Source organism: Seriola lalandi, unplaced genomic scaffold (assembly GCF_002814215.2).
Source record: "Seriola lalandi dorsalis isolate HSWRI2012SDOR001 ecotype SW California unplaced genomic scaffold, Sedor1 jcf7180002054663, whole genome shotgun sequence".
NCBI classification, from domain to species: Eukaryota; Metazoa; Chordata; class Actinopteri; order Carangiformes; family Carangidae; genus Seriola; species Seriola lalandi.
This window is the reverse complement of record NW_019525216.1, coordinates 1,557,673-1,568,023: the sequence shown is the minus strand read 5'-3', so window position 1 is coordinate 1,568,023 and position 10,351 is coordinate 1,557,673. Positions and strand designations below refer to the sequence as shown.

Here is a 10,351-nt window from a genome sequence, read left to right as displayed (position 1 = left end):
TGGAGAATACAAAGGAGGAATCATCAAGAAATATCCGCTCCTCAACACATAATTCCTTAATAACAACATGGGAGCAGGCGCGGATGAGTGCAATTCTGTTTGCATCTGTTCCTTATGATGCTCGGGACGGCGGAACGCACTTTCTGGCGCACTCTTGTCTCCATCAGATCCAGCCTGGGAAGAAGTCAGGGGTGCTAAATTGCGTGAATAATTTCTAGCTCCGCCTTTGTCTTTATGGAACATCCATGTAGGTCCCCCCCCCCCCACCAGTTCAGCTTCTCCACGATGGATAAAAAGCTGGATCTGTTGATGGTGCTGAGCTGAGTGCCTAATTACTGAGATCTTGACACTTCCTCCCTGTGTCGAACATTAATCCATCATTTTAACTATGCATTAGTGTCTACGCGTGCAGGCGCCCAGAGCGAATTTGGATCGCGAGCCGTGTGGAACTCGAGCCCTCCATCAAGAGATGTGATGACTGGGGAGAGTGTTGGGGAGAGATGCCAGCGAGGACGGTTTTTGCTATTTGATGCGAAGCAGCCTGGTATCTATATTCTGTACAACCTGAGAGACTCGGGTGTTAACTCTATCCACTGTGCCGCTGTCAAATGCATTGTGGTAGAATACTTTTTATTAACGTGTTTTTGAGAGGGAATTCCACTGAATTGATTTTTTTTTTTTTTTCTTTGCTTGTTATTCAGCTTTTTTTTTTTTTTTTTTCCCCTGACAGGATGCCCAGATTCTGTTTCAAGGCTTTTGCAGTCAGATGGCACAATGCTGCATCGCTTGAGAGGGGCAAGAAAATAAATGAAGAAGTCATGTTTGCACACTTTCCAAGAAACACCAAAATTACAATTTTCATAAGCGGTTTGATGAAATGAATTGGATTTACTTCCCTGTAATCTGGTTTGCCGAGAGAACTTTCTGATGAATGTCTTTAAAAGTCTAAATCCTTTGTCACTGTATACTCCTTTAAATGACTCGACGGTGGAGATGATTTGTTGATGCTTCAAAATAGCAGACGTGATAAACAAGTTTCTGGAGCGGTATGACACCAAAGCATTTTATCCTCTCAATCTCTGCCTTGTATTCGCGATCACGTTCCCTTTCATCCGGGCAAAAAGTGTTGACAAACACATCCAGCTACTGGAGCGTTGCATGTCTATTGACAGCAGTTTACATGCATTTCCTTTCTCATATTTAAGGAACCTCTTTCAATATTTGGTGATAATTAACAGCTGAGTGAAAAAAAAAAAAAGTCTCTTTTACTTGGAATTTTAATTATTTCGAGTATCTGAGCGAAGCTATTGTAAAATGACTGATTAGCCTTGACTAGCCTTGACCCAGATGTTGAGGGTTGAGGTTTGTGGTTGAAAGCTTTACTTATTAAAATAAGAAGCTTTTAATCGGAAGCCCTTGTGTCATATTAAGAAGAAGAAGAAGAAGAAAATAGAAAAGTATCTTGCATTAGTCATGTAGTCTGGAGAAAACCAGTGTAGGATTCATTCAAGAAATGATTTGGTGCAGAACCAAGTACCTCTGTTGAGTGACGCAGAGCTGTTGATGTCGCCGGTCATGAAAGAGGACTCGGACTGTTTTCTGACTGTGTCGTTCCACATTCGACGGATGCGGCTCTGTGGAGACAAGCGACAATCGTCAAACACACATCTGAACATTCACTCTGGACACAGACAGCCGCACAACTACAAAAAAAATAAAAAATGTAGAGGAAACGTGGAGGAAAAGTTAAATGAACACCATCCTGACATAAACAACATTATTAGCATGGTTTATTACAAGTATCTATCTCACAGTCCCTTTTTGAAGGCAATAAAGGCTGAGACATGAGGCACAACAACTCACAGTCAGCTGTTGATCCTAGCATTTAAAGCATGAAACATGTCAGCTGTGGGAATAAGTAACCCCCAATTAAAGATGAGCATTAGTACGGGGATAGGTGAAGTCAATAATAAAGTCATCAGTCGAGCTCTCCGAATCAGTGTGTCTGGTTGCAAAGGCTCAATCCAAGTGGGTTCATTCTGGTTAATTATGATGGAGTCCCATGGGCTGTTGCTCAGGCTAAGGGGCTGGATATCCAACCGCAGAGATGAACACTTCCTATCCTGTGGCAGAGCGGCTTGGTAGGCGATTTCAGATGAATGTATAACAGGTTGGGTGATGTTGAAAAGGGAATAATATGCTAAATGTTACGTGGATGAAATGCTTCGCTTAAAAAATAATGTCCGTTTACTACAACATGGGTCCCTTTTTTTTGTAGTATTGGTCATCATTCATATGAAAAAACACTGTATAAATAATGGATTCAAGCAAGTTAATTGCTGAAATCTGGTAGCATGGCAACATCAGACAATCACACGGCGAATGCCAAAGTTCACAATGCTTATTTGGAGGCAGAAAAGAAAGAACAAACGGTAAACTGGTTCCACAGACTTTCCTCTTTAAACATCCATCTCTGGGGCTCCACCTTTCAGTTAACTGTTCATGGGCTTCACCAACGTCCAATCACCGTCTTATGTTAAGGATATTTAAACCACCTTACCTGTTTCACCTGTCTGCTTTTATCGCAGTCTTCCCTCCTCGGCAGCGTCTACAGCTCCCTAGAGTGACGCTATTTATAGGATCATATCTCCGTAACTCTATCTAATCGACAGGGTCAGCACCAATCTGTAAATTAAATAAAGCTCGATTATTTTCCTGACTTAACTGCACTGAAGCATACTCGTGCGCACGCACAGTTTCCCTGAGCAATGAGGGATTATTGGCAATTTTTTCGAGTGCACCAACTTTCGGTTTTACCTCCAAATAAATAACACTTGTCGCCACATTATCAGATCCAAGCAGTTACTTTGGTGAGTGCAACATTATCATAACTGGCTGAAATGACCAAAACTCAAAAATAAGACCAGCAATGTAATAAACCGGAATTATCCTGTATCTTAACCTGTCCAGGTTTGACTCATTGGCAAGCTGACCCCTGACACTAAACTCCAATGCACTGCCATTACACAAATCTATTGCCAACCACATACAAAATATAACATAACAGCGGGGGGGGTCGTCCAAACTGACAGGACAGCTTTAAGAGAAAAGTCATGCAGTGCAGCGGATGCTTTTAAGACTCAGACAGGTTTCAGCTTAATTAAGTCATTGCCATCACCATTAGCTACATTTAGACCTCGCCCAATCTCTCCCTGAAATTCTCCATTGCGGAATGACATTTATTCATAAAAGCTTAAGCGTCACATCACGCAAGTCAGTGTGGAAAGAAGTGGAAAAAAAAAATGCCCACGCACAGGTGTGGTGATCAATACTTGCTCCCCTCTGTGGGACGTTGCTCTATTAGGCACTTACGTGTCAACCCCCCCGGATGACGTGCAAGCTCATTTATTCCAACGGCAGCACGTACTGACACAGCTTATCTCATTAACATACCGCACGTCATGTTGTCCCCCAGCACTGGAGACACAGATGGGTGGGAAATGACACTCCAATCTCTTCTTATTTATTTATTTATTTATTTTAATTTTTTTTGGGAGGGGGGGGTGGCAGATAAAATCTTGAATCTGTCATAGCCACTGGGTTAGCGTGTACTTTTGCTGATTGCACATTCATTTAGTTGCCTCAGAGTTCGCAATAAACAACCACGTCTTTGTGAGTGTTTCCACTCCTGTCTCACTCATCTAAAGCGACTGAGCATGAGGTTAGAGCCATCTTGTCAAAGCACTGTGTATAATTAAAGGCTTTGATCTGTATGCAGAATCCAGCTTGTATCGTGGGTTGCCACTGTATGCTCGACTCTGAGGACTATTTATAATTGAACACTGGAAGGAAATGACACTCTTTGGAATATGGATGCGATGTTCAATTATAGTGTATCGCGGCAATTCATCCTATACTTCATGTAAATGTGGGAGGAATCGATTGACAATTTACTTTACAAGGAGACTTACCACTTGCGCACAGAATTCACATATCTTGGCAGAGACAGTCATATCTGCATCTGTGAGCATGAACACATTCCTCGCAAAGCTCGAGCCAGTACTTCAGTCAGTGAGTCAGTGTTCCTGTGCCAGTGTGCAGCCTAGGCCTGCTGCAGTAAAATGAATTGCAGACTGACTTTATGTACTTAGAGAATGCTAAACTCAACAAGCGCTACGTTTCCCTGTTATCACTCCCAAACAAGCACATTTGCTACACTTGAAATCTATCACGCGTACGTACACAGTCACCTTTAAAATCTCCTCTCATTTGTTCTGTGATGATCTGTGTGTTATTTAGGATCATGTATCCTCTTGCCTCTTGTATGCAGGCTGAAGATAAGATTCACTTGTAATCCATAGCTAAAAAGCTTAAGTTTGTACTGGTTTCATAATACAAACAACAACAACAACAACGACAACAACAACAAAAAAAACACTGCAAAACAAGTCAAGCATGTAAATAAATAAATAAATAAATAAATAAAAACACATGAAAAGTGTCCTTCCACCTGTGACCCTGTGGAGTAACGTCCTGGAGCACGAGAGGCGGTGCCTTTTCCAGAGCCGACGGAGCTGTCCACACTTTTCCCACTGCAGCAGTGAGTGCGGAGGCATTTTCCATACTCCTTACGCACCTGCATGAAATGAAATGAAATGAAAACAAAGATGCGGCACACCAAACTAACAATTAGACCGATCTCAGTGGGATTTTCACACTTTCCGGCATTTGCTGAAGCGTGAAATACATTTAATAATATATCCAGTCAACTGATGTCACAATGTGCTATTTCTGTGTAGTTAACAGTTTAACATTGTCGCCAAGTAACACCTCAAGTCTTAAGAATGAGTCCGCACCTTCTTCTGCAGGACACAGTGGAAGATGAAGATGAACATTCCTTGCAGGGAGTTGAAGATGGTGAAGAGGTAGGCCATGACCACCGTGCTCTCATTCACATACATCAGGCCAAAGGCCCAGGTCAGGCCCAGCAGACACAGCAAGGCAATGGCCCCAATCACCCACGATCTGGAATCCAAACAAACAAACATCTTATAATACATCTGACAAAGTTATTATGTTCTAAATAATTTAAAATTAGGTTTGAACTTATGTAAATTGCACCAAAATACAAGATTCTGTGAGACTAAATGGCTGATTTAAAAGTCAAAACTGTAACTGCAGTTTGTGCTGCCACTGGATTAAAGTAATATCCAAAAGAAATCGGTTTACGGTTTAAATAATGAGACTTAATCCACAGTTAAAAATCAAGGTCTTTTCTGTGAGAGGGAGAAACGGCACAAAACAAACACAGAGGGAAAAGAAAAACTGATCAGGAATGAGAATGGATTTAATTATCTTCATTTTCTGAGTCTGTCCTTCTCTTAGCGACCTGCTCCTTTCCTTATTTGCACTCTTTCTGTCAAAGCTGATGATAAAACTGCAGATTGACATACACGATAATATGAATGGGAGGGTAACAAATATGCTTATATGGATTGGATGCAGACAGAAACAAAAAAATATGGCTTCAAATTGACAAATGCAAGTGCTGTATCTACATTACAGTACTGATATTTCTATAGAGTGCACTGTGAAGATACAGGTGCCATTTAAAAGTCATCTTGCTCGTCAGATGTGTACACCATGTGTGTGCGTACGACAGCACACTAATGCTGCCTTCAACATGACTGAGCACTCCACAATAAATGACGTTAATGATTCAGAGAGTCAGCGAGATGGATTTCAGTCCTAGCTGGTTCTTATGGGGGAGTAAATGAAAGATGGCATTGTGGGGGGGGAAGGGGGCCCTTCCAATTTTGTCTTACTTGATCTCAGGTTCGTAATCCTGATAGCTGAGCAACACGACGAGAAGAAAAATAACGACAAAAAGAAAAACAGGCAGAAATGAATCAAATCACATAACAAAGAGACGGAGAGGTGTAATCCAAAATGTGTGGCCGCAAATACAATGGACAAATTTAGACATTAAGAGGGAAACAATACGCCGAGAGGGAAGATGGCTTATTTTGGCAGGGGAGATTAAAGCTACATTCACAGCATCCGCATCCAAACATCAAGGCCAGACATTCATAGATTTGGTGAATGGATTTGTTAGTGATTTACAGGTGCTAACCATAATTATATCAGTTCACAGAAGTATCTAGCTCCCCTCATAAATGCTGGCAGACCTTCGCGTTTAAGATGTTATAAATGGGCCAGGTGTGCGGCAAAATAAATGATTTATGAATCACCAGGGCAACCATTAAATATAACTTTCCCAGGGCTGTCTTAATGACCTGGTGGGAGAGGTACTTCATCAAGGCGATTGCCCCCGGAATGGACACAGAAACACAAGCAGTGTGGGCACAAAGAGAACAAAATATCGTCCTCTAACTAGTGGCAGTTTAGTTCGGGGGATGGTGGATGATAAAGACACAAGAGGTCATAAGAAATGCATCCGAAAGGACAGGATATGAAGAGGCTACGACTCATATCGCACACGGCTTATCTTCTTCTGGAGTTATCAGATAAAAATATGAGAATGAATTTGAGGGCTGCATGGTAGCAGCCTCCAGGCAAAAACTTCTGAGACGGCAGAACAGCCACTGAAAAGCATCACAGCTCTCTCACAAATGAAGAGGGTGCATTTCAGTTGAGTTTTATTTCTTCCAGGACTGACACATGCCGGAAAGCCAGTGATACAATATCGCTCCCTGATCCTCTCATATTCTTGGCATCATTAGGTTGGAAATAGTTGATGAATAATTCTAATTAAATATTTCAAATATTTTATTTATTTATTTATTTTTTAAGAAATGTCAAATACAGCAATTTAAGCACTTATGCTCAACTGTGCTTGTCTGAATACCAGAGATGCATCTGAATGGCTTTGCAATATATAGATATACTATCCATGCCCCAGAGCTGCAGCAGAGCATCTCGCATATCTGAAGTACAAAAAAGTAAGAAAAGCTTTTTTGTGCTGATCATCGAGCAGAAATGTGAAAAAAAAAAAAAGAGCAATTTTAGTCAGAGAACTACTCCAGACTGTGGCATCAAATTACCACCAATTTCCTTCAAAATGACTTAATTTGCAAAGGTGCCATTCATTGCAATGTCACAGATCATTTATGTATGAGATTGCAATTGGTCAATTCAACCTGTTTTAAATCTGCATAAAGTCATTTATAGGCTGCTTCTGGGAGGAAAAGAGGAAGTGCTGTGATCAGCCCGGCAAGGTGTTAATTATTTAACCAAAGGTATGCTTAAAATGCTAATCACCTCAAAGTGTTTAAGACATCAATAGTGCAAAGTTTTTGATGTTGGCGGAGACGCTTTTTAAAAAATTTTTTTTTATTTTTTATCTGACATCATCCTCGTTAGCATATTTTATTTGAAGTTTCTTATCTGAGCGGGGAGGAAGCTATGCGAGATAGAATTCACACCTTTCTCTAAAAAAAAAGAAGTTCAGTCCATCATGTTTTAAATATGCCGCATTCAGAAGCTAGTTTGGTATTTAAAGTCACCCTGGATGCAAAAGTCGTGTTGTAATCCATGAATCACAGGGCAGTGGCATCACTGTCTCCATTATGGGTGAGGAGGGGGAAAAAAACACATCAAACACAATATTAATTCTATTCTACACTCTCTACTGAGAAATGTTGCATCTTACCAGTGCCATTCTACAATAACACATCCATCATAATAACGGTAGCTAAAATGAAGAGGGGGGGGGGAATGAAAGATGAAAAACAGAAAGATGTTAAAGATAAACACAGTATAAGATAAAAAGGCAGGATGCCAGTGCTAATCAAAAGAAGAAAAGCAGGGAGGGAGGAAGAGATACACAGTGGAAGAGAGATGAAACATTCATATTAAAACAAGGCAGCATGATGAAATCTGAACAGAAAAAGTGACATCAAAACATAAAGAGAAACCAAAGAGCAGAAAGATGAGACAAAAGCAGATACACCTCATTAAACTAAGCTAAATTGACTTAATTAGCCCATGCTATCATGATCATCAAACCAGTTCACCTCGATAACTCGAAGAAAAGCTTGTGAAAAATAAGGCAATAATGATTCTGAAAAGATCGGCTATAATAGAGAGCACAAGGATCCAACAAATTTTATTTCTATCCAATCTAAAAATGGAAAAACACAAGCACTACTACTTGTTGGTGACGTGGCGATATGTTCGGTGAAGCTCTATCATTCAGCCGACAATACTCGGGCCAGTTTTCTGAATGCGTCCGAGCAGTCGTGGGTGGAGTAATGGGTTATGACTTTTAAAAAAGAAAATTGTCAGATGAATGAGGGCTGACAAAAGCAGCGCAGCTTCATAGCATTTTCCAATGGCGATCTGAAACGTTGCAGACTGTTTTCGAAGTCAGTAAGCTTTGGGGTCAGGAGGTCAGTTGTTTGGTACATTATGGGAGGCCAGTGTTATAAATCATACGACACCAAGGAGTAGGACACTCTGGCAGTCAATATTTTTTCTGCAGGGCAAGCTACACTATGTATCTTGCGGTACTAAAGATAGATAACATACATAAATGGCTTTGGAAAAGGTTGACAAAATATATAGTAGTCAGTCGAAGGAAATGAGTCATTGCAAAGTTTAATATAATGATGTTGCATTCAGTAATTTCTTGTACAATCTGTCCCATTACAATATATTTTCAGAACATGTAGTCCGTACATACAGAGCCAAACAAGGGGTGTCTGTGTCAGTGGCCTATACATCTGAAAGTGGTTGGATATTTGAGATGGGGCCTGTGTTATTTGCGGATATAAATATATCACAGTATGAAGACACACATGTATCTGTTTTAGAATCTATTGCTTAGGCATGTTGGTTTCTATTGGCAAATCTGCTGGTGATCAGAACCCACACTGTGAAGACTGTCTCAACTCTTGTTTTCACAGGATATGACAGACATGGGAAAAATCTGTGTGTTTCAGCGTTTGAAAGCGATCCACCAACAAAAAAAAAAAAAAGAAGAAAAAGAAGAAAAAAAGAAAAGAAAACCCAAACCTAGATTCAGATCATTTACAACTGAAGCTTCCCTGTCTGACCTTGATGGTTGTGTCAACGCTTCCTGAAGCTGCTTCACGATTCCCTAGCCATAACCCAATTCCAGTTCTTTCATTTTTGCAAAGTGCATAGTATCGATTTGCATTTTCTAGCAGGACCAAAACACACAGGCAGTTATTTCAACACAATCTGATGAGTAAGAAAAAAATGGAAAATTGATGGTTTTCACCATGCAGCCACTGTAGGGGGTGTCATGTTTGGATTAACATGTTATTAACATTGCAGGAAAGCAGGGGACTTCATTATAGCTTTGCCAAGGCATGCCAAATGGAAAAGGATCAGAAACAGTGAAGCTTCTTTCACATGGATGAACAATACCACAGCGATTGGGTTGCACCACCTACTAATAAATCTATTACTGAATTTGTGTGTAAAGTGCTTCTTTGACTGCTAGCTTGTTTCAAACTAGTGATTTACTACATCTGTTTAGTTTAGTTAGAAATATTTTATAAATGTAAATACTCGGTTGCTAGAAAAAAATCTGTACCGCTGGCCAATTAATAGCATCAATATTAACAGGAAGTCACTGTAGCATCACATGCTAGAGCATTACTTCCAAAAACAAAAGTTTTAGGGACAAACAATATGTATCACTTAACTGTCAGTCCTTGTAGGTAAATGTAGGTATTAATATGTTTTATTTACATATGCCTACATTAATTAATTAATGTAATTTAGAGTGAGTGGGAAACACCCCTTATGCTAATCTAGCTAATGTTATTAAGTAATTTAGTCAAATGCTACTGGTATAACGTTTTGTAATTTATCTCTATTAAACAGCCTTTTATTAAGTCCCAGGTCAGATGTGTCGACCTTATTCCATATTTCTTTACTCTTCACTCTAAACGGGTCATATATTAGCAAGCTAACATTAGCATAGTCGGTTAATTCTGTGAGCTACATGACAGTTCCACCTGGCAGTTAAATGGGTGTACTGTAAATATTTACTAAAAATGAATCTCTATATAAGAACTTGTGTGTGAAGTGCAACCCATTTCATTTAGTAATTCTCCTCTTAATGTCATTGCATTATAATTAGGCTAAATTTAAACTTACAAAATGCTAAAACTAGAGCGTAACAAAAAAAGCAAAAATTCTGTGTTTCACAGAAGCAACAAGTCTAGTGAAAGCTGAAGATGTTTAAATATCGACCTCCTCCTACATGTCATCTTCATGTGACTGTAATGTCAGTACAGGTTACACCTTTATCTTGCTCAAAAGCGGCACTTAAAACCACAGTTTGGCTCAGGAACAT

The 10,351-nt window shown here is 39.9% G+C and overlaps 1 protein-coding gene across 1 annotated transcript in view; it reads right to left on the bottom strand.

The window, feature by feature from the left end:
* Positions 1 to 10,351, bottom strand: part of LOC111665941 (adhesion G protein-coupled receptor L3) — a 209,455-nt gene that overhangs the window by 8,037 nt on the left and 191,067 nt on the right. Inside the window, exons 19-21 of the mRNA XM_087177926.1 lie at positions 4,857 to 5,025; positions 4,511 to 4,636; positions 1,538 to 1,634 (exon numbers count right to left, since the gene is read on the bottom strand). Of these exons, the coding sequence (XP_087034052.1) occupies positions 1,538 to 1,634; positions 4,511 to 4,636; positions 4,857 to 5,025 (392 nt within the window). The remainder of the gene's footprint in view (positions 1 to 1,537; positions 1,635 to 4,510; positions 4,637 to 4,856; positions 5,026 to 10,351) is intronic.